Source organism: Saimiri boliviensis, chromosome 11 (genome assembly GCF_048565385.1).
Source record: "Saimiri boliviensis isolate mSaiBol1 chromosome 11, mSaiBol1.pri, whole genome shotgun sequence".
In the NCBI taxonomy this organism is placed as follows: Eukaryota; Metazoa; Chordata; class Mammalia; order Primates; family Cebidae; genus Saimiri; species Saimiri boliviensis.
The window spans coordinates 83,515,911-83,541,970 of NC_133459.1; the positions used below are offsets into that span (position 1 = coordinate 83,515,911).

The window sequence follows — 26,060 nt, forward strand, 5'->3', positions numbered from 1 at the left end:
AAAAATTGTCATATGTAAAAACACTATAAAATGTTTGAGATTTTCAACACTGTTAAAATATGTATATAAATATCATATTATAATGATCATTATTAATTTTTCCAGCTGATTTGTGATTGGTCTTTTGAACTCATTGTCATTACACTTTACAGTCCTCAGGATAATTCCTAGTTCACTTTATGTCACTGTCACATTATTTACAAGGCACAAGGTACATAAATGGCCTTCTTTTTTGCATTTCAAATTCTGTTTCAAAACAAAGGCAGCAAATATGCTATAAAGAATTATAAACCAGTAAACTAAATATATCCAAATTGACTCTTGCATTTTAAAGATTTTAAAAACTCAAAATGCTCCTGAAGAAGCATTATTATGTTACATTTTAAATTAAGAGATTTCAAAAAGAAAACTTTAAATATTCTAGGAGTCTTAACAGACTTTATGAATATGTAACTGACAAAAAATTATGTAAAATGGCTTCACACTAGGTATACAAGTACAGAAATGGCATTAAATGACTAAATGTTTACTTTATTATGCTTGAAATAAAAAGCTTCTTAGACTCGTGCAAGAAAAAATGGTAAACATTCCACTTAAAACATCATTCAAGTTTTTAACAACTTATTTGAAAATTAGTTCTACTCTTACCTGCTATGCTTTATAACAAACGAAATCTTGGCTAAATTCACTGAATTAGCAAATATAGTTTTAATTTGGTAAGAGAAGTAAAAAAAAAAAACTATTTTAAACTCTTTATGCTAGTGATTTACTTATGTGTAATTATTGGAACTATTCCCAATTTGGGCTACAGAGATTTTGTGCTTGTTTTAATTCACTTTAAGATCTTATGAAAAGAACACGTGAATGTCATCGATTGGGGAACAGCTATTGGATGCTTTTTAAGGGCAAAAAATAAAGCTATTTCTACCTAGTGACAAAAAATAGCAATCCATCATCATTCTTTGATGATGTAATTAAACAATTTTAGAATGATAACTCTTTCTCAATCTGAACATTGATAGCTGAATAATTCCAAAGTAGAAAAATTTTCTATAAAACACTAAGAAGTAAGGTGGATCAATGACAGATTTGAATCCAAAGAGCAATCACTGAGTACAGAATTTTTATATAAGGCTTGTTAATACTTTCATGTATAAGAGCCAGCATTGTGATCATATATTTTTAATATTTTTACTTAAGCAGTTACACCTAACATTGCCAAAATAATTAATTTTAATGATTGACTGTCATGATAAAATTTGAAATTTTTTTGGCTTATTTCTCATGGTGAAAAATCACAAACTGGAATGTGCATAGTGGTGTGGAGGTTGTTTTTCCAATAGAGTTTATTCACAAATACAATAATAGGGACTGTAAGTGCAGTGCCATGAAGTATGAATGATGCTAAGACTGCAAGGTTGGACCAACATAATGTACTCACAGGACTGCCATCAAGACCAGCAGGGCCTCTGTCTCCAAAGTCACCTGGAAAACCCTGTCACAGGGAAAGAATAAGAATGCCAATATATATAAAGAATTCACTTTTGCTGTGTTTTCTAATAAAGAATTTAGTAATAGAAAATATTTATTTACTACTTCCTAACCTGTAATGCAACAAACATTCTTTTGCATAACACACTTAATTGACTTTAAATACAATATTTCAAATAAAGTAAACACAGTATTTCTGTATTTTATAAAAATTATTTTATATGCCACATAGCATATACAGAAAGTTAAATTGGAGAAGTTTGTTCAACATACATAAAGAATCACCAAATGAAAGGAAACATGACGAAGATTTCTGGCTGACCAATCTTCAGTTATCTCTGCTATTACAAATTGTTCCTATACTCACCCCATATAGAATAAACTAGCAAGTAATATTAGGCACTTACCATGTGCTAAAGGCTTTATACACATATATACACACTTCATTTAAACTTCATAACAGATCTATTCAGTAGATACTAATATTCTCATATTGTCTTTGAGGAAGTATAGCACAGAGACTGTAAGTCACTTGCTCAAGGTTAGACCACTGACGATGAGTGGAACTGAGATGTGAATGGAGGCAGACTGATTTTAGAGTGCATGCATTTTCTACTGTGCTATACTGAATACTTTAAATCATCATTCCAAGCCATACATGTAAAACAAAAAGTCCTTTAAGTACACATAAGTACTACAAACTTAAAATGAGGTGAAAATTAAAAGCTTCCCAAATGCCTACTGAGAATTCTACATGGTAAAACTATGAAGGATGGTAAAATAACAAACCTTCTCATTATAAATTTTATTGTAAAATAACTCAGTGATCAGCCATTTTTACCTTGTATTACTACAATTTTTCTCTAAAGATTTACCATTCCTCAACTTTAAAGCTCACTTGAGAGGCTATTTTATAAAAATGTTTATAAGACTTACTATTATAAACATTTTCATAATATTCATTTACGAAAATTTCTAGAAAAAAAGGTTTATCATTAAATTCTTATAATCTATTTAGGCAAGTTAATAATATCTATTAAATATTATCTATTTAATAGATATTATCCATTATCTATTATAATAGATAATATCTATTATAATATCTATTATCCATTATCTATTATAATAGATAATATCTATTATCTATTATAAATATTATAATCTATTTAGGCAAGTTAATAATATCTATTAAATAGATAATAATATCTATTTAAATATTATGTTTAACAGACTGCCAAAAATTACTGGTTCCCAGAACAAATGTGAGTAGGTTAAACTTAAAATATAGTTTAACAATGAAAAAATATACAATGTTTCTAAAATACAGTTAACTCCTACTAGGAGCCAAGTTTCTCTTATTCTGTAATCAAAGGATAATGTAAAAACCATCTGTGTAGTCAAACATATTGTAGCCATACTCCCTTCAAAGTCAGCTGAAGTTCAAGCAAGCATTTTTACTTTCATTGTCTTTGGAAGTCAAATTCTGTTGTCAACAAGCTTGGAAATCTGCAATACATTATCCTATTCAGTATGAGCTAACATGGATATTTAAAAGTATTTATGATGCACAGGTAATGGAAAAAGTAGAGGACATATACTACAGTAAGTCTGAAACATAAGAGATGATTGACTTTTTTAAGAGAGATCGTAAGTAGGTTTTCCAGAAACCTCTGTGAAATAATAAAGTATAGGGGACACACTGCATGATTCCATTACTGTGTAATGTCCAGAACAGGCAAATTCACAGGGACATAAAGTAGATTAGTAGCTGCTTGTGGCTGGTGATGTGGGAGAGGAATGGAAAGTGATTCCTAATGAGTACAGAATTTCTTTTAGGGGTGAGGAAAGTGTTGTAAAATCAGATACTGTGATGGTCGCACAATTCTGAATATACTAAAAACTGCCAAATTATGCATTTTAAAGGTAAATTTTATGGCATGTGAATTATACTTCAATAAGGTTCTTCTTAAAAAACGAAGAATCAGACTGAACAAGGAGAGGGACTGCTGAAGACATCTTTGGGAATTCGCTAAGGATTGCTTAAAGAATGCGCTGTTCTCCCCAGTCCTTCCCAGTTCCTTGCATCCAGTGAAGAAACTCCTTCCTGGCTCACTTTCCCTCAAAATTAGTAATTTCTCCCCGTTTAGGAGAGGAAAGATGGGAGAGAGCAGAGGGGAAAGAACTGTGATCAGTTCTTCACTTATCACAAAATAGGTACTTTCTATAACCAGCATAAAAACACTAAAATTAATTTCAACTTCTTATTCTTCTGGTAGTTCACAAACATGTATATTAATTGTTCACTTTGACTTTACCCCTGAAATAACTTAGTGGAATGAGTAATATCTACTTTAAATTTTTAATGTATTTTTCATTATTATTATCATTATAGAGATGGGGTCTCACTTTGTTGTCCAGTCTGTTCTCAAACTTCCAGCTTCAAGTGATCCTTCTGCCTCAGTCTCCCATAATGCTGGGATTACAGGCATAAGCCACTGTACCCAGCCCTTTTGTATTATTTCTCTTCTCACTTTATTACTCATTAAACATTTCATTTTAATTCTCTATTCTAGATAGAGTTAATTTATTCTTTTAATCTTTCTTATATGTTGATCATGTATCATCAATTTTTGAAATAATTTCTATAAAATCTAGATGCGGGGAATGCTGGGAAGATGGCCGCCTAAGAACAGCTCAGGACTTCAGCTCCCAGTGAAAGTGCAGAGGGTGAGTGGATGCCGCATTTCCAGACGAACTCTTATTGCCCACAGACCAGGAGATACCCAGGCAGAGGGGTCGCCAGCATCGCAGTCCCAGCCGGTGCGGCTGTTTTGGCCCCCGCGGGGCTGATTCCGCCCGCGCGGCTGCTGTGACCACTCCCTGTTGCTGCCGTTCTCCGTACAAAAGCCACTGGTCTGGGAGCCCTCTTAGCTGGCGAGCAGAGCCCTGAGACGGCAGAATACCCCATTCATCTGAAATAGCAAGTCAGGCCAGGAGATTCCTAGGCAAAAAACCCGCCAGGAGCCGTGAGTCTCAGCACAGGAGATCCCGGCGCCTTTTCAACAAGCGACCAGAACGCGGGGTCGTTCAACTTAAAAGAAAAGACTCTGAATCAGGGAGCCAGGTGATCAGGCTCCGTTGGTCCCACCCCTCCACCCCCAACAACAACCAAAACAAAAACAGTAATTGGAAACCCTCTGGGTTGAGCCCTTCAAACCAAGCACAGCTGAACCCAGACGGTCCGGCTCCGTGGGGGAGGGGCTTCCGCCATTACTGAGACTCTCCACCGCTGGGGAGGCAGGCTGCCGTTGCCGAGGCAACCCGCCGTTGCCGAGGCAACCTGCCACAACAGAGAGAGTCCACCATAACAGAGGCGGGGCCACCGTTGCCAAGACAGTTCTAACTACACCCATATAAAAAGGACTACAGGGAAGAGCTCAGGGCAGCTGGGCGGAGCCCACAGCAGCTCAGCAAAGCCCCTGCGGGCAGGAAGAGGCTAGGCCTGCTGCTAGCTGGGCGGGTCCGACCTGAAAGAAAAATCAAAAAAGGCAGTAGTGCAACGGAAACTCATAAAGCTCCAACTCCCTGGGACAGAGACAGACAACAGGTGGATAAACCCACAAAAATGGGAAGAAACCAGCGTAAAAAGGATGAAAACTCCCGAAACCAGAACACCTCTCCTCCTAAAAGTGATCACAACTCCTCACCAGCAAGGGAACAAGACTGGATGGAGAAGGAGGGTGATGAAATGACAGAATCAGACATCAGAAGGTGGCTAGTAAGAAACTACAATGAGCTAAAAGAACATGTTCTAACCCATCGCAAAGAAAATAGGAACCTTGAAAAAAGATTGGACGAACTGCTGACGAGAATGGACAGCATAGAGAGGAGTATAAGTGAATTGATGGAGCTGAAAAACGCAACACGAGAACTTCGTGAAGCATGCACAAGCTTCAGCAGCCGAATTGACCAAGCAGAAGAAAGGATATCAGAGGTCGAAGATCAACTCAATGAAATAAAAAGAGAAGGCAAGAACAGAGAAAAAAGCGCAAAAAGGAATGAACAAAATCTTCAAGAAATGTGGGACTATGTGAAAAGACCTAATCTACATCTGATAGGTGTACCTAAATGTGATGAAGAGAATGAATCCAAGCTGGAAAATACTCTTCAGGATATTATCCAGGAAAACTTCCCTAACCTAGCAAGGCAGACCAATATTCAAATCCAGGAAATACAGAGAACACCACAAAGATATTCCTCAAGAAGAGCAACCCCAAGGCACATAATCATCAGATTCACCAGGGTTGAAATGAAAGAGAAAATGCTAAGGGCAGCCAGAGAGAAAGGTCGGGTTACCCACAAAGGGAAGCCCATTAGACTCACAGCAGATCTCTCAGCAGAAACCCTACAAGCCAGAAGAGATTGGGGGCCAATATTCAACATCCTTAAAGAAAAGAACTTTCAACCCAGAATCTCCTATCCAGCCAAACTAAGCTTCATAAGTGAAGGAAAAATAAAATCCTTTGTGAACAAGCAAGCACTCAGAGATTTCATCACCACCAAACCTGCTCTACAAGAACTCCTGAAAGAGGCTCTACACATATAAAGGAACAACCAGTACCAGCCACTCCAAAAACACACCAAATGGTAAAAAAGCATCAACACAATCAAGAATCTGCATCAACTAACCAACAAAACAGCCAGGTAACATCAAAATGACAGCATCAAATTCACACATAACAATACTATCCCTAAATGTCAATGGACTAAATGCCCCAATCAAAAGACACAGACTGGCAAATTGGATAAAAAGCCAAAACCCATCAGTGTGCTGTATCCAGGAAACCCATCTTACATGCAAGGATACACAAAGGCTCAAAATAAAGGGATGGAGGAAGATCTACCAAGCAAATGGAGAGCAAAAAAAGGCAGGAGTTGCAATTCTCATCTCTGATAAAATAGACTTTAAAGCAACAAAGATCAAAAGAGACAAAAAAGGACATTACATAATGGTAAAAGGATCACTGCAACAAGAAGAGCTAACGATCCTAAATATATATGCACCCAATACAGGAGCACCCAGATACATAAGGCAAGTTCTTAATGACTTATAAAGAGACTTAGACTCCCACACAATAATAGTGGGAGACTTTAACACCCCATTGTCAATATTAGACAGATCAACCAGACAGAAAATCAACAAGGATATCCAGGACCTGAATACAGACCTGGAACAAGCAAACCTAATAGACATTTACAGAACTCTCCACCCCAAATCCACAGAATATACATTCTTCTCAGCACCACATCACACCTACTCTAAAAATGACCACATAATTGGCAATAAATCACTCCTCAGCAAATGCAAAAGAACAGAAATCATAACAAACAGTCTCTCAGACCACAGTGCAATCGAGTTAGAACTCAGAATGCAGAAACTAACTCAGAACCGCACAGCTTCATGGAAACTGAACAACTTGCTCTTGAATGTTGACTGGATAAACAATGAAATGAAGGCAGAAATAAAGATGTTCTTTGAAACCAATGAGAACGAAGACACAACATACCAGAATCTCTGGGACACATTTAAAGCAGTCTCTAGAGGAAAATATATAGCAATGAGTGCCCACATGAGAAGAAAGGAGAGATCTAAAACTGACACCCTATCATCAAAATTGAAAGAGCTAGAGGAGCAAGATCAAAAAAACTCAAAACCTAGCAGAAGACAGGAAATAACTAAGATCAGAGCAGAACTGAAGGAAATAGAGACACAAAAAACTCTTCAAAAAATCAATAAATCCAGGAGCTGGTTTTTTGAAAAGATCAACAAAATAGACAGACCACTAGCCAGATTAATAAAAAAGAAAAGAGAGAATAACCAAATTGATGCAATAAAAAACGATAAAGGGGATATCACCACAGATTCCACAGAAATCCAAACCATCATCAGAGATTATTACAAACAACTCTATGCACATAAACTAGTAAACCTGGAAGAAATGGGTAAATTCCTGGACACCTGCAACCTCCCAAGCCTAAACCTGGAAGAAGCCGAAACCCTGAATAGACCAATAACATGGTCTGAAGTCGAGGCAGCAATAAAGAGCCTACCACCCAAAAAAAGCCCAGGTCCAGATGGGTTCACAGCTGAATTCTACCAGACATACAAGGAGGAGCTGATACCATTCCTTCTGAAACTATTCCAGACAATCCCAAAAGAGGGAATCCTTCCCAAATCATTTTACGAGACAAACATCATCCTGATACCAAAACCCGGCAGAGACTCAACAAGAAAAGAAAATTTCAGGCCAATATCCATGATGAACATAGATGCAAAAATCTTCAATAAAATACTGGCAAACCGATTGCAACAGCATATCAAAAAGCTCATCCACCATGATCAAGTAGGATTCATCCCGGGGATGCAAGGCTGGTTCAACATACGCAAGTCCATAAACGTAATTCACCACATAAACAGAACCAAAGACAAAAACCACATGATTATCTCGATTGATGCAGAGAAGGCTTTTGACAAAATTCAACAACGCTTTATGCTAAAAACCCTCAATAAACTAGGTATTGATGGAACGTATCTCAAAACAATAAAAGCTATTTACGACAAACCAACAGCCAATATCATACTGAATGGGCAAAAACTGGAAGCATTCCCTTTGAACTCTGGCACTAGACAAGGATGCCCTCTCTCACCACTCCTATTCAATATAGTACTGGAAGTTCTAGCCAGAGCAATCAGGCAAGAAAAAGAAATAACGGGTATCCAAATTGGAAAGGAGGAAATCAAATTGTCTCTATTTGCAGATGACATGATTGTATATCTGGAAGACCCCATCATCTCAGCCCAAAATCTCCTGAAACTGATAAACAACTTCAGCAAAGTCTCAGGATACAAAATCAACGTGCAAAAATCACAAGCATTCCTATACACCAGTAATAGACTTCAAGAGAGCCAAATCAAGAACGAACTGCCATTCACAATTGCTACAAAGAGAAAAAAGTACCTAGGAATACAACTAACAAGGAACGTAAAGGACCTCTTCAAGGAGAACTACAAGCCATTGCTCAACGAAATACGAGAGGATACAAACAGATGGAGAAATATTCCATGTTCATGGTTAGGAAGAATCAACATCGTGAAAATGGCCATACTGCCCAAAGTAATTTACAGATTCAACGCTATTCCCATCAAGCTACCAATGACCTTCTTCACAGAACTGGAAAAAAACACCTTAAACTTCATATGGAACCAAAAGAGAGCCCGCATAGCCAAGTCAATTCTAAGCAAAAAGAACAAAGCAGGAGGCATCACACTACCGGACTTCAAACTATACTACAAGGCTACAGTAATCAAAACAGCATGGTACTGGTACCAAAACAGAGATATAGACCAATGGAACAGAACGGAGGCCTGAGAGGAAATACAACATACCCACAACCATCTGATCTTCGACAAACCTGACAAAAACAAGCAATGGGGAAAGGACTCCCTGTTTAATAAATGGTGTTGGGAAAACTGGCTAGCCATGTGCAGAAAGCAGAAACAGGACCCCTTCCTGACACCTTACACCAAAATTAACTCCAGATGGATTAAAGACTTAAACATCAGACCTAATACCATAAAAACCTTAGAAGAAAATCTAGGGAAAACCATTCAGGACACAGGTGTAGGCAAGGACTTCATGACCAAAACGCCAAAAGCAATGGCAACAAAAGCCAATATAGACAAATGGGACCTAATCAAACTCCACAGCTTCTGCACGGCAAAAGAAACAGTCAGTAGAGTGAATCGGCAACCAACAGAATGGGAAAAAATTTTTGCAGTCTACCCATCTGACAAGGGGCTGATATCCAGAATTTACAAAGAACTAAAGCAGATCTACAAGAAAAAAACAAACAAGCCCATTCAAAAATGGGCGAAGGATATGAACAGATACTTTACAAAAGAAGACATACAGGAGGCCAACAAACATATGAAAAAATGCTCATCATCACTGGTCATCAGAGAAATGCAAATCAAAACCACATTGAGATACCATCTCACACCAGTTAGAATGGCGATCATTAAAAAATCGGGAAACAACAGATGCTGGAGAGGATGTGGAGAAATAGGAACACTTTTACACTGTTGGTGGGAATGTAAATTAATTCAACCATTGTGGAAGACAGTGTGGCGATTCCTCAAGGACCTAAAAATAGAAATCCCATTGACCCAGCAATCCCATTACTGGGTATATATCCAAAGGATTATAAATCATTCTACTACGAGGACACGTGCACACGAATGTTCATTGCAGCACTGTTTACAATAGCAAAGACCTGGAACCAACCCAAATGCCCAACGATGATAGACTGGATAGGGAAAATGTGGTATATATACACCATGGAATATTATGCAGCCATCAAAAACGATGAGTTCACGTCCTTTGTAGGGACATGGATGAACCTGGAAACCATCATTCTCAGCAAACTGACACAAGAGCAGAAAATCAAACACCGTATATTCTCGCTCATAGGCGAGTGTTGAACAATGAGAACACATGGACACAGGGAGGGGAGCACTACACACTGGTGTCCGTTGGGGGGAATTGGGGGAGGGGCGGGGGGTGGAGAGGTGGGAAGAGATAGCATGGGGAGAAATGACAGATACAGGTGAGGGGACGGAAGGCAGCAAAGCACACTGCCATGTGTGTACCTATGCAACAATCTTGCATGTTCATCACATGTACCCCAAAACCTAAAATGCAATTAAAAAAAAAAAATCTAGATGCTTCTTGTTTTGTGAAATATTGCAGTTAATGCCACAAAGGCATTATTTCGCTCTTTATTAGATACATAACATTTTATTTTAAAGAATATCATACCAATGTTTTATACTGTTGAATATTTCATTGCTTATTTATTCCATTGTTTTTTAATGCTAATAGCTGCATTAATATTTTTAAGACAGATGAGGTTCTATATTGTTTTAATCATGAGCCTAAATGTTTGTAGCCACATAGCTTCATTGCCAAAAAATGGTCTTCAAGGGTGGTTGTGAAATATGGAACAGTAGTGACAAAATACATATTTTTCCCTTTAATCTTAGAATACAAAAGACAGGCTCTATAATTTCCTTCTCCAGTTGAAAGAACGTTCAAAAATGAAATATTTTGTTATATTTGCCTGCTAGAAAATTATCATCATTAATTTAAATCAAATTGTGTTTTCCTAAAAACACTCTCACATTGCCAAAGGACATAATGGTCATTTTCCAGGATTATCATGCAACAGAGACAGGAAAGCTCCAGAGCTTTTGCTTTTCTTGTTCAGTTTGCCAGTTTCACGAATGTGGCCTTCATCTTCTAACGGGCATGCCAGAGAGTTGCATTGTTGCTTCTGTGTTGCATGTAGTTCTCTTTTCCACATTTTGATTATTTTGATCAGTTAAAATATTTCATGTGATAAAGAGTATGATGTTTTAGGGATTTCAACTCATCTCTTCAAGTTGTGAATAATTTTTTTGTTTATTTCCAATGATAGGTGTGGTGGACACTTCAAAGTTAATTTCCAGTGATTCCCATTTCCTAGTGTTCACACTTTTCTATGACATCCTCCCTTTGAGTGTAACTAGCAGCTATGACTTGCTTCATCTAACAAATCGTATATAGCAAAGGTTATGGGATATCACTGCCATGATTATGTTATACTGTGTAAGACTGTCTTAGCAGCCTAGAGATAGAGACTTCTCTCATGAGTTTGATGAAGTAAGCAGCTGTGTTGGAGAAGTCCATGTGGCAAGAAACTGTGGGTGACCTCTACAAACTGTGGACAGTCTATAGGTCTTGAGGGTGGCCCATAGCCAAGAGCCAGCAAAGAGCCATAGCCTTCCATTCTACAACCTTAAGGTAATGAATTCTTCCTACAACCTGAATGAGTCTGCAGATAAACTTTTCCCCAGTAAAACTTCCAGATGATAATGCAGCCTGTCTGACACTTCAACTGTAAACTTAAGACCACAGCAGAACACTCAGTTAAGTAACACCTAGATTCCTGACCCATAAAAACCGCAATAATAAAGTAATGTTTTAAGCTGCTAAGTTTGTGGTGTTTGTTATCTATCAACAGAAACAGAAAACTAATTAAATTGGTAATTAAATCTTCTTTAGAGAATATAGAAAGTCTTATTTACAAATTTTACTGTAGGTAATGTTCAATATTAGCTACTGTTGTTTCTAGTTTTTAAGAACTTAAGATCATCTCTGAAGATTTTCTACTGCCATCTACTTTCTATTGCAAATTATAATAAATTAAAAGTATTATAATTTTTGTATTTTAAAAAAATTTGACTCAGTCTTATTAAGTATCTACATTTTAAACTTCATCATTCTAGCATTTCATGTCCATCTGTTGCTACTGTAAAAAAATCTTATCTTGCTTCATGAATTTTGTGTCTATACCTATGTAAAGACAAATTTAATAATAATATGAACTGTTTAATAATGCAAAATTCTTGTCAGTCTCCAATGGCATCTGTTGCAAATATCTCACTAATTCTATTACCTCAGGAACAATAAATCATAACAGAAAGAAAAGATAATAAAAGCTTTGAATTACCAGCAAACGATAGTTTTATCATACAAGATTCTATTGCATTTATGCTGAGAGTAAAATTGGGTAATTAATCTCTCTTTCCTCTTATTGAAATGCTTCTACTGCCTGCTCAAACTCAAGCAGTTTCTGTTGCCAGCATGAGAATGGTACCACTTCATGGCATTCAGACATGAAGATACAGGCAAGAGATGTGGAGAAGAATTTCTCTGAGGCCTAAACATCATTAAACTGTGGTACTCAGCCTCAGTGATGGACCTCAGGGATCCTTGATTCCTGGTATGCATGCTCTTATATACTCCAGACCCACCTTCAATTATCGTGGGCTTATGTGACCAAAAGAATATAGAAGTGACAATGTGTGATTTCTGCAGCTAGGTCATAAAGATACTACAGCTATCACCTTGCTCTCATGGACCACTCACTTTGGGGGAAGCCAAAGCTATGTTCTGAAGACACTCAAGCAGCACTGTGGAGAGATCTCCATGGGGAGGAAGTGAGGCCTCCCACCAACAACTAGCACCAACTTGGCCAACAAGTGAACTTCCTTAAAAATAGCTCCTCCAACCCCCAGTCAAGCCTTCAGGTGACAGTAGCCCTAACCAAAATCTTAACTATAACCTCATAAATTAGAACCACCCAACTATACCATTACTAAATTCCTGACCCAAAGAAACTATAAAAATAATATATATTTATTGTTGTTTCAAACCACACCAACTTAATTTGTTTCACAGCAATAGATAGCTAATACATAGTAACAAGAGTAAATGCCTATGATTATAGAGCATGCAATGGCAGTGCTAAATGCTGCATCCTGAATGACAGAGGCACTCAAGTATTTTTTAAAAACTCAAGTATTTTAAATATATGATATGCAGGGCCCTCTAAAACTCAGAGCCCAGAGCAAGTTTCTCTGTTGCCTGGGTCTAACAATGGTACTGTTATCAAACATGGTAGTTATTAAACACTAAGACCAAAAGAAGTTTATTAGACTTGATAGGCCTGAGTATGTGATATTAATATTTTAGATCACTCACAGATATTATACTTGGTAGTATATTTAAATATGTTTAAACAGTGGAAAGCTTTTTGCTTAGTGTATCCAGTGAAAGCATTATTTTCTTAGCTCCACAAATAATTTTTTAAATTTATATAAAATAATTAGGAAAATAAGAGAACCAAGATAACTATAAAATGTTCACAATGACTACATTTGCAGAATTTTTAAAAAACAAAAGCAATGCAAAAATTCTTCTGGAGAATATATTTTGTTCTTTCTAGAGGAAGGTTTAGAAACAACATATTTAATCTGAAGTAGAGATGAATAAAAATTATCATAGAAGGTTATATACTAAACAGGCATTAATAATAAGTATTCTGTGATGATCTAATCTCTGCACCCTTCTTTTCCTCACAGTGAAGACAATTTGATCCATACTCAGGGTAAACCCTATCCTCATAATTGTGGCTAATTCTAACCTTCAGTAGAAATGTGAGTAGGTCTGGCCCAATTCATGGAGATTTGGCATCAAGGCAGGCTTAAAGATAACTTGGGTCTCAGTTCCCAGATCCAAGTTCTGGCCTCGTTCTTAAAGACTGATTATCACGTTGTGCCCTTTTTCTTGTGTCCAAAAACAAGATGTGGTAGACAACATCATATTCTATCTCTCAATAATAAGGGTCCCACCTTATTCCTGAGATTTGCCCACATAGAGAATATAATCCCTGAGCCCAAGCTAGACCTAACTGCCATATATGCACTCACACTTAGGATTTTGATAACCTTGAAGGCTCTCTGAGTTGTCCCTTATGTTATCCACCCTGAATATAATTACTTACCTAAATTCCCACCCACTGGTGTCACATCTCTATAAAATCAATCATGTTCTGCCTGGACTTCCTCCAAATCATAACATGCAGTTCAGTGGATGTCCCTCTTGCTAGCATCTATGCCAACCCTGTGGTGGGGTTAATTCAAAGTCCTGAAAACTTCCATACATCTGTCATATTATAGTTAGCCAAATATAGTTATTACAGACTATGACTAGTAAAGTAGAACCCAGAAAATACATTTTCCTGAAGGAGGCAGAATCACTTAAGAAATAACAATTTTTTCAAAATGTTCTAGTGAGAGTTGTACTTTATGATTAAACTAACTGCATTCTTTTCCTGAAACAAAACAAAACAACAAAAAAGCACTGTCTCTAAATTCTCCACAAAATGTATGCATCTGAAATGCTACTATGCAATATGTATTTAAGATTGTCTTAGGCTAAAGATAAAAACTAATAACAGATGTCTGACACCAGGATTTTATATTTTGAAATTCCAACTCTAGATTTAGAAGCCAAAATACAGTTTATGTCAAATACACCCCTCTAACAGAAAAACACATGAGAAAAGAGGAGCAGGCACTCCTGTCTATAGTTAGTAAAGTAAACATCTCTGAAGTCTGGGTGCCTTAGGGTGTTATTTTGCCCACCGTTCTAGGCTGTGATATTTTTATCTTCATAGGAAGAAAACTAAGTACAGTTTTGCTTTTTGTCAAACTTTAATGTTATTTGATTATTTATAATCAATTTCTAAGGGTCTGAAAAATTCCTTGAAAAGCATCAGTATTTTGAGAACAGTTTTTCAGGTGTTGTTGAAACTAACTGTCATCTCCAACTTCATTTTACTTTTCTATCCTGGCAAGTCAGTTCTGGCATAAAATTTTTACATCTGTGAAGCCATATAAATTTGCATGGCTAACTTGGTGCAAGACAGAGACTACTGATTACATCAAGCTGAGAGCTCTGTAAATGCTTTTTAAAAATAGGTACTATAGAATTTCCCAATTGAGCATTACAAAATAAAGTTTGGAAACTTTGCACTAAAAAGGAAGCTACTTGGAGTGAGGAATAAGAAATCTGAAGCGAACAAATACATAAATCCTCTCTCCCTGCCTCCCCTTTGTTTTTTTAAACAGGATTCTTTTTTTTTTTTTTCTGTTATGAATCAGTGTACAGGCTTTTAAAGAATGTGGCTCACATCACACACGTTCCATGAAGATTCTCAGATAAAGACATTAAAGCAGGTAAAACAAAACAGTAGTAGTTCTACAGTGTTTAAAGGCTCCTGACCAATAAAGATGGTCTACTACCTTGCTTTTTCCTGAAATCTCTTGAGAATGAACTTGAGTTGAACTCAAATACCCACAGACAGAGAGCAAAAGGATGAATCAATAATAGCCTCTTGGGCTTCTCTGTCTTCAAAGGTTAGTTTTATTGAAGGCAAAGAGAGCCCCAGGATATCCTCTAACATTAATTAACAATAAGGTTTTGATTTACTTGTGACATGTAGAGAGTGTATACTCAAAAGCATGAGTACACAGATATACTGATTAATATTAACTGTGATTGCAGGAGGTCTTTAAAAATAATTGTTGTGATTAGTAAGTATTTATGCTAAAATCCTGAAATCAAAAATGGCTTAAAATATAAGAAAAAAACATTTCAAATGCAAACAATATAAGACCAATGAACAAGTGAATTTGTTAATATAACTATTTAAAAATAATCTTTGGTTCTAAAATATATTAAATTCCTAACAAAAACAGTTCTCCTACTTCAAACTAATGGTCCTGATTGAAAAAAGAAAGTGTGTTATAAATATCAAATCTATAAACATTGAATACATATTTAATTTTGGGAAGAAAGAATTTTCTGGGAAATAAGAGTTAAGTGGAAATAAATGTTAACACAAATGTTATATTTGAACATACAAATAATTACCTCTTAAATAACCAAAATAATATGCTATTCTAAAATCTGTCAATTTCAATTGCATTCATAAAGTATTTATACTAAGAGAAGATAGCACTTATTTATAAGTCCATAATTTCATTAAAAGAAAAACACAGATATCACTAAGCTCATTCACAACAACTTAATTCCATGCTTTGGTTTACTCAGGGAAATAAGTGATCATTTGGCTAGCAGTATGAGCACATGATTTATAGCAGCAGCCTCCAAATGTAAAACTAGTAACATTACTAACTTATTAGACAATTTTAGACAAGGCTTTTACTCCACTTCTGTGACTATATGTATATATAATATGACTATTTTTGTAAACTATTCATACAAAACATGAAGCTTTACTACACAGCTAAGAATCTAATTCAGTAGTCCAAAGAAACTTATCCTGATCAATATGTAGAAAGACATGAACTCAGATTTTGAAGTTTTTCGTGGCTATTGCTTTCACTGTACTGACTGTCAGACTGTTTCACATAATACATAAAACAGAAAGTGAAGTAAGTCACTAATTTCTGGCCTTAAATTCAGAGACTTAAAAAATCTAAGTGTAAAATGTCAATAAAGCTTTACAGATTGCTCTAAAAATAACTACTATTATTCTATAAATTATATGTTGTAACTATTTAAAACTGAATCATATTCCATGCTCATAAGACTGACTATATTGCTCCACCTAAAATTTAAGGAAACTAGCTAATTTAAAACCCAAAAATCAAAACATATCGTGTACCTCATAATTACATACACCTCCGATGTACCCACAAAAATTAAAAATAAAAAATTTTGAAAATATCACTTTAAATAATTAAGCATAAGTGATATTTGTGATAAAGTACATCTTCTAATACTATTCGACATGATAGTAAATGAAACAATGTGGTATCTACACAGAAGTACTACAATGAAATATCATTCCAAACTTCTAAATACCTCTCAAATCAGCAGAAAATTAAGTCTTTGACTTATGCAAAGCCAAAAGTTTCTCAGATACTGGCACGTTCAGATTTCAGCTAATTTTTAGGTTTCTATCACATTCTTTCAAATGTATGGGTGTCACCCATGTACTTCATATTAGCCTGGAATCTTTTAGTTCTGCCACTGTATTTCACAATAGTATATTTAATTTAATAAATTACCATAAGAACATGACCATATTCATGTTCTACATACCTACTATTTTCTAAATCAAAGTGAGTGAAAAGATTATCAAGAGATCTTTTCCTTTTACTGTTATTAAAACAGTAATAAGTGGCCATGATTCTCATGGAATTTTAACCATCTAAATTGAAATACAAGAATCCTATGATGCAAAATCACCTTTTGAAGATGATTTTATTTATAATAAAGAGAAAGAATAAGGGGGGGCATTTATAACATAGGATGATATATTCTGGGACTGTCTCTGGGGTCAGCCTTGCCGTAAGTTGACATGTGGCTGTAAATGCATTTCACTCTAAGTATTCACATTTTCCTTATAAATATAGACAAATCGTTTTGTGGTAAAAATGATAAAATGTACATATAGCATACATAATATATTACAGCACTAGAAAGACTTTTTATAATAAACATTAGTCAGAAAAAAATGAATATGTTTTTCAAAATGTAATTTTTCTAAAGATATAAATCTATTACAAATGTGTATACTTTAAAAGCAATAAAACTTTGCAAATTTTGTAATTAAAAAAGAACAGTGCAATCAAACAAGGGCCCCATAATCATTTCATTCACTATCTTTCCACTGTTTTCTTAAACTTCCTTTTAAAATTCAATGGACTCCTGTTGGATAATTTTCTAATTCCCTCTGGATTACAAAACCAGAAGTTGTCTATAAAGCTCTCTGGATAATTTTATAATTCATTATAGAGTAGGAAACTAGAAATTACCTATACATTGCCAAAACCAAAATCAAGTTAATTGTTACACGAGATCAGCAATATTAGCAAGTGAAATAATAGGTGGTTATCTAAGTGATAACAGGGCTTTGAAAAAATACTCAATTTGCCTATCAATGTCCAAAATGGTGACATTGCAGATTAGCTATTCGCCTTAAGACTCTATTTTATTTATTTATTTTTATTTTATTTTATTTATTTTTTTGAGACAGAGTCTTACTCTGTCGCCCAGGCTGGAGTACAGTGGTGCGATCTCAGCTCACCACAACCTCTGCCTCCTGAGTACAAGTGAGTCTCCTGCCTCAGTCTCCTGAATAGCTGGGATTACAGGCACCCACCACCAGACCCAGCTAATTTTTGTATTTTTAGTAGAGATGGGGTTTCGCCATGTTGGCCAGGCTGGTTGCGAACTCCTGACCTCAAGTGATCCACCCGCCTTAGCCTCCCAAAGTGCTGGGATTACAAGCGTCAGACACTGGCACCCAGCTTTCAGACTCTGTATACTTAAAATAGTTACTAAAGGGTAAGGTGCATTTTAAGCATTGGAAGTAATTTATATATTATGGCAAACGATTTTCTTGGTTCTTTTATTAATAGCATACATTGATAGCAGAAGGATGAAAATTTGAAGATACAGAATGAAGAAAATAAGACTAAAGAAAACAAACCACCTATTGCCAATCTTTAGAATTTTAGATTAGAAATTGGATACCTAATAAATAGAAAGGTATTTTCTGTTGGGGTATGTATATGAGGGCTAAAACCTAAAAAAAAAAATGAGCATACCAATGTATTCAAGGATAAGAGGGTATAGTTAAATGAGATGGCATGCAAAATACTTATCACAGTGCCTGAGAACTTAAAAATGGTGATAATAGCAATGGTGATGGCAGTTTCTGCTGTTATAATCATTGTAAGATTAGCTTTTAAGTTGAACATAAATGCAGGGAAACAAAACGTCTGACTTATTTTGTATTTCCTAACAGTTTGGTAAGTTTATCTTAATACATTAAAATCTTTAAACTTTAAAATAACTGTATCTTATTTTGGCCAGATGTCATGAAAAAATAAATCATACCTCTTCAAAGCATTGTCAGTAGAAGACAGCAGAAAAATCTAAGCAGTAAGGAAAAGGATTCTGGACTTAGATTCAGAGGAGCTGTGCTCAATTGCTGATTTTACCACTTTTAGCTAATTGATCTGAGCAAGTCTTTTAACAAAATAAGCTTTATTTTCCTCACCTATAATATGGTGACATTAATACTTACTCTGTTTTACCTTCAAGGAATATTGCAAAGCTTGAAGGATAAAATGTTTCAAAATGATCTGAATATTCTGGTGAGAGCTGCCGTCCCTTAGCATTACCATTAAGATTTTATTCAGGCATGCCAATTTTAGAAAAGCCATTACAAAAAAATCTCACTTTTTATCTTCACAGACTATACTAGCTTAACAAGGAGAACCTCAGGATGCTTCTCTGGACCACATTTTTCTCATTTGCTAACAAATGGGGTACTAGATGATGTCAAAATTACCTCCCATCTCTGAAATTATTATATTACCTAGTAAAATTAACTTTCCTTGATTTCTTTAACCCAAAAATACAAGAAGCTGTAGCAAACTAATCTCTGAATTAACAGCCGAAGCAGGCATTTTAAAAACCTCTAGAACATGAGGTTCAGCCTTTACAACATCTGGTCATGTAGAATAGGTTGAATAGTACTACCATTTGTGTTTCAAATTGTTCACATATTTTCTGTGACATTTCAGCTCCTTACTATAGAGATAAGGGTTTGCCCCACTGGTATAGTAAAAGGGTTAGAAGTGTTAAAAGTTGAGTTACTTTTTAATCTAAATTTTTCTCTATATTCTCAAGTATTATTTGATATACTATTCAAGGGGCAAAAATTAAAATGGAATGATTATAAACAACAGTAACAAAAAGCAAAAAGTATCTCCATATTTTAATAGGTAAGAACACATAACTAGGTTATGCTGCTTTAAAATGAACCTCAAAAAACACAATTTGAGATACCTGTCTCCCCTTAAAACCTTTCTTTCCACGGATCCCAGGAATGCCCTAGAATATAGAAAAGAAAAAGAAAATATTTGTTGAATGAATGAATTAGGTACTATAGATCTTTTTCCCCCAATGTAAATTAATAAAGTATGCAAAGACAGAAACAAATTGTTCTATCAACTGATGTGATAGTCAGAAAAGTCTTAATATGTTAATTTAACTGAGGCAGCCTCTTTCCTTATTCAAAACATAATTCTCCTTTTATTCAGGAATCCATCCCATTTGTACTTCCAAATGGGATCCTGACATTTCCCTGGAGATAGTTATTTGTCCAGAGATAGGCATATTCCCAAAGTTGGCAAAACCAGATGAACATGAAGGTCTTATTTTTCATATCTAAGGGACAACACCCTCCTCTCTGTCTTCCTCTCTCTGTCTGGATTGCCACTGCACATTTGACCTGTGCACTGGCAATCTTGCAATAATATGGGAAATGAACCTTAGGTTAAAGACAACAGTAGAAAAGGTAAAGCAGAGAGATGAATCTAGAGCCCACCTAACATGGATTTCTGGTCATGTAAGAAGCAGCAGGGTACAGTACTTAAGCATCCAGGCTTTGGAGCCAGACAACCTTTGTCAAATCCTGGTTCTGCTCTTACTAACTGTATAGTAATAGTCTAAGACAAGTTGCTTTCTCCATGTGTCCCTCATTTTCTTCATCTATGCTGAGAAGAATAACAATACCTATCATTCAATAAATGGTTTTATACATAAAGAAGTTAATTTGTGTGTGTGTGTATATATATATGCATACACATGTATATTTAAGTTTATTTAAAATTTCATTTATATATACCTATATAAAGAAGTTAATTCATGTATATAAACCATTTATTAAATGTTATGTATATGTACATACATTTAAAACATTTAATGTTCATATATAGAAAACATTAAATAAATCATTTGCTATTGTCATCATCATCATCATTAAAAATATCCTTATGTTTAAGCCAGTTTGAACTGTGGTTTTCTGTTATTTACAGATTAAAGCATCTTACTTGATACAATCACTTTGAGACTTGTAGACTAAGAAGTCTGTAACAACCATGTAGCTTGAGATTAATAGTACATACAGACAAGTCAGAAGACATCGTTGGTTGAAGTAATCCATTCACTTTCAAGTCAATAGTGTTTAAAAAATACTCATGTAGCAGATCATCAAAAAAGAGTTTACAGGTGAAAAAGAGGACTCATTCATTAAGACTTTATGCATATTTACATAACACGACCTTTTAAAAAAAATTTCTAAATTTTCAGTAGCCTTCCTAAATCTCATTAAGAAGTCAAATAGTGCAGACAGAATTATATAAGCATTTTTCATATATATACATATATGTGTACATGTTTCATTTGTATGTATGTGTATACACACAATATGCATGTAGATGTACAATACTGACTCCCTGAAATGACTTTTTCTTTCCATTTGTTTTCAGGAGTGCTTAGCATTATTGTATCCTGTTTCCTTCTGCTTTTTTGTACTTAACTGCTTTATAACATAACACCCTTTTAGCTATATTATTCATAGTTTTAATAAGAATTTTGACATATCCAAATAATATTAGGACATGGTACCCATAATGGGCCCAATATCAAGAACTAGTCTTGTATTCATATGTTGAGAAACATCTTGATATTTTCATATGGACTGGTAAAAATTAGTGAGTATGATTATAGCACTGTGCCTATTGATGGCCAGTGTCAATGCTGGGCTTAAGATCATTAAATCCAAGATGACAACTTTCTACAAAGACATACAATTTTGGTTTATTAAATAATTTATGAGAAATAAGTTCATGTTGAGGGATCAGAAAAGGACTGTATCATGAGCAGCAGAGTAATTAACAATGTAAACTGGAATCATTGAGTCAAGAAGAGTAGATCAATTCTTTGCCTGCTCAATGAGATACATCACCTGTTAGTCTGCTGTAGTACATGCACATTAGGTGGCTTAGTTGTAGAATTATGCTGAAGATATTTTTTGCTATTGAACAAAATAACTTGCTGTGTTTACCAGGGGAAAATCTTTAGCTCATCTCACCAAAGATGCCTAGGCATTTTGATTATCATTACAGCACATTTAAACTCTTTGATTATTTTTTCACTGCAGGGGCATTCACAAGTAATTACAATAAAATATAGTTTAATTTGCTCACTAAAAACCATATATTTGAAAAATTTATTTAGCAAAGGATCTGGTTCACCTTCATTTACAAAAATCACTTTCCAGAAAGATAACATTTTGGCCTGAACTGCATTCTTATAATGATAGGGGCGAAGGCTGAATTCTGAATATGATTCTCTAATTTCAAATTTTATGATGATATACTAACATTGTTCAATTCTACTGTTTTCAATTAATACTGACAATGTAAATTAAGATATCAAAGAGAAATCACTGCATATAGATTGCATATAGCTCTGAAAACTAGATATGATGAAGCTGCAATGCCATAACTCTTATAAATAACTTCATTAATGTTTTTAAGTGTAACAAACCATTTTGCAAAGGTTCCACCTTTACTTATAAGTACTCGTATTTATGAACAGCTGTTTCAGTCTTAAATTTCATTCTTAAATTAAACAAAAACATATCTTCTGAGGCTAAATTCTTTACTGTACATTGCTCTCAAAATCAAGACGTCAAGAATTTATATTCAAAGATAATGAATTACAAAATAAAAATTTCATAATTAGACATTTTGAGATTTTTTGGCATGTATTTTTAGAATTTGAATTTAAAATATACTTCTATCATTCTACTTTCTTTTAACAAAATTCAGTAAGATTCTCAAAAGTCAAAATACATTTCTGGTAGGTGATTTTCCTTAAACGTGGCTTGCTAACTCCGGTAAGATGACTTCCCTGACATCTGATTTTATGACCACCACTGTACATTATCATAAGTGTATCACTTTAGAAATACTATTTGGAGGCAACAGACTTACCCTTTCTCCTTCAGGTCCCAGTTGTCCTGCTTCTCCAGGAGAGCCAATAAAACCCTTAAAACAAGAAAATAATCTGTATATTATTTCATTTCAATATTCTCCCCATAAGCGATTCTAAATATAAGTACTAAAAATTTTATTTGTAGTAGTATGAAATTATAAGACACAAGTGTGAATAACTTCTCCTCACCTAATTGACTTTTTATCCAAAACTTACAGATCAATCTTCCCATTAAAAAAATATACAAAATATAATTTAAGAAACGGTGATGAATAAAAATAAGCCCAACTAATTTCCTTCACTAAATTTTGTAGTGGGCAGAAAATACATGACTATAAATAGCTAAAATTTAAGACAGAATGGAGGTAACAAAAGAATGTAAGTATAGTGGAAGAAGAGATACATTTTAATGTGGCAGGAGGCAAAGGCAATCAAAGACGACTTCAAAGGAGACTGTCACTTGAGATAGGTCTAGAGAGTAAGTAAAATCTTGATAAGCAGAAGCTTCAGAAAGAATGCTCCGGGAGCAATTAGGGTAAATAGAGACATGATATGAAGTTTTTGTTACAACTGGGCAGTATTTGTAAATAGTAATTGATCACATTTTATATATAACATGCTTTGTGTGTAAGATGGTTTTATAGGTAAAATGCTTTCTGTGTAAGACCCATCCTGCCTTAATAATGATTCCAGTCTGCTCTGAGAAACAAGCAATACATATAAATAATAATGCAAGGTACTTCATTCTAACATAATTTCGTTATATCTCACTGGGGAAAATAACCCATTTCATCAATTTTACAGATAAAGTATATGGTAGTTTGGGGACTAGATTAAAGAGAGCCTTAAATTTCAGAATAAAAATTTTAGACTTCATATATTAGGCAAATGGAAGCTACTGATTTTAGGGAGTATGGTAGTGCACTGATGTTATGCTGTATTTCTAAAATATTAATCTGTTGGTAGGATACAGCATATGGCCATGACAGGAAACACTGAATGTAGGCAAATCTGTTAGAAGGCTCTGTAAGTGGTCTGCATTTGAAGAATTATGGGGTCCAGATCACTGGTTCAACAAACATTATTTTAGTAGCCATTTTGTGTCAGGCACTGGGTTTATATAGATGCATATGAAAATCAGTGCCTTCAAGAAGTACATAGTTTATTAGAAAAGAGGGTCATACAAATAAATAATTGTAATATCATATGATAATTGTGACATGATTAAGTAATAGGTGATATGCCAAATAGACAATCAGAACTTTGGAAGCAGAATGACCAACTTTTGCCTAGAGAGAAGATTATTGGTGCTTTACTGAGGAGCAACATTTGAGCTAAGTCCTGAAGAAAAGAAAAGGCAAGCATAACAATATGCCATCAGTCATTAATCAGAATGAAATGACAGAGCATTTACAAAAATTTGCAAATAGTCTGTGTGATTGGTGGGCAAGAGGTGACTTTGGAAAGGGTGGCAGGGGGTCATATAATGAAGAGTCTTTTTTGCTATGAAAGAAAATCTGCAATTTACACTGTGAGTCAAAAAATTAGACACAGTTTTGATATAATCATATTTTCACTTACAGTGATTCAAACAGGTCTTTATCTGTCTATAAGAATGAAGAGAAAGATGACTCTAAAGTTTACAGTTGGATTGATAGGCAAATGGTAACCATGGATAAAAATATGGAAAACAAACAAAAAAGCTGAATTTGATGTAAAGAGGATGAGTTTTGTTAGTTATTTTGAATTTGTGGTTATAATGAGGTATTCAAATATGATGATCATGGCAGGGAATTGGGAGATGTGGGGTTCATAGAAAAAGCTCTGAGAGAAAAAAGTCTGAAGGACAGATATGTCTGAAGTCTTAAAGATAGACTAAAGCTCTGAGGAGAAACTAATAGGAATGATCACTGATCAGACAGAAGGTGAAATAGGGGTGTGAGAGAAGAGTAGTTTTATGGATACAGAGAAAAGCCAAAGTATAAAAGAATTTGAAGTAGAGATACAGGAGGTCACTTTTACTAAGTTCTAAATAAAAGCAACTTATTTTGAAACACAGAATGGGTGATTTTTCAGAGGAAATGCTTCCCTAATAACAAATACTGAGGAATTCAAGCATTACAAAAGTAAATGTCATTTGTATACCCATTCTAGCATTATTCACAAATGTCAAAAAATGGAAGCAACCCAAATATTCATTAACAGATGAATGGATAAACTGAGTGTTGTATATATATAAAATGGAATAATATTTAGCCTTAAAAATGAAGGATTCTGACACCTGCCACAACATGGATGAACCTTAAAGACAATTATGCTAAGTGCAGTAAGCCAGTCATGAAAGCACAGATAGTGTATGATTCTACTTACATGGTGTACTTAGAGCTGTCAGTTTCATAGAGACAGAAAGTAGAAGAGTAGTTGCCAGGGACTGGCAGTGGAGAATGGGGAGTTGTTTATTGGGTACAGAGTTTCAGTTTGGGAAGATGAAAAAAGTTTTCAAGATGGATGGTGGCAATGGTGGTGCAACAATGTGGATGTACTTAAGGCCACTAACTATATACTTCAAGAGGGTTTATAAATAGAAAATTTTACATTATATATGTTTTATCTTTTTTTTAAAAAAAAAGAAGGAAAGAGAAAAATGTATCAAGAATCTTATCTAAGTTGCCTGGAATAAAAACTTCTGGAAGGTTTTAGTTCCTTAGAGTTTAGTCAAGTATTGCCATTAAAAATGTTGCCATCGGCCGGGCGCGGTGGCTCAAGCCTGTAATCCCAGCACTTTGGGAGGCCGAGGCGGGTGGATCACGAGGTCAAGAGATCGAGACCATCCCGGTCAACATGGTGAAACCCCGTCTCTACTAAAAATACAAAAAATTAGCTGGGCATGGTGGCACGTGCCTGTAATCCCAGCTACTCAGGAGGCTGAGGCAGGAGAATTGCCTGAACCCAGGAGGCGGAGGTTGCGGTGAGCCGAGATCGCGCCATTGCACTCCAGCCTGGGTAACAAGAGCGAAACTCCGTCTCAAAAAAAAAAAAAAAAAAAAAAAAAAAAAAAAAAAAAAAAAAAATGTTGCCATCCATCTTGAAAACTTTTTAAGGCATTTTTCCTTTTCAAAGATGTCTAAAATTACCTAATGTTTCACAGATTGTATGAACAAGCAAAAATTAAAAGAAAAGAGTGAGAAAGAATTTGTTCCCTTATACATAACCTTGATAAAATGAAAACACCTA

The 26,060-nt window shown here is 35.0% G+C and overlaps 1 protein-coding gene across 2 annotated transcripts in view; it reads right to left on the bottom strand.

The window, feature by feature from the left end:
* Window positions 1-26,060, bottom strand: part of COL24A1 (collagen type XXIV alpha 1 chain) — a 400,711-nt gene that overhangs the window by 272,423 nt on the left and 102,228 nt on the right. For both annotated transcript variants that reach the window (XM_074381116.1, XM_039473942.2), the window contains 3 exons: window positions 22,826-22,879; window positions 19,830-19,874; window positions 1,442-1,495 (listed from right to left, as the gene is read on the bottom strand). In XM_074381116.1, the coding sequence (XP_074237217.1) occupies window positions 1,442-1,495; window positions 19,830-19,874; window positions 22,826-22,879 (153 nt within the window). The remainder of the gene's footprint in view (window positions 1-1,441; window positions 1,496-19,829; window positions 19,875-22,825; window positions 22,880-26,060) is intronic.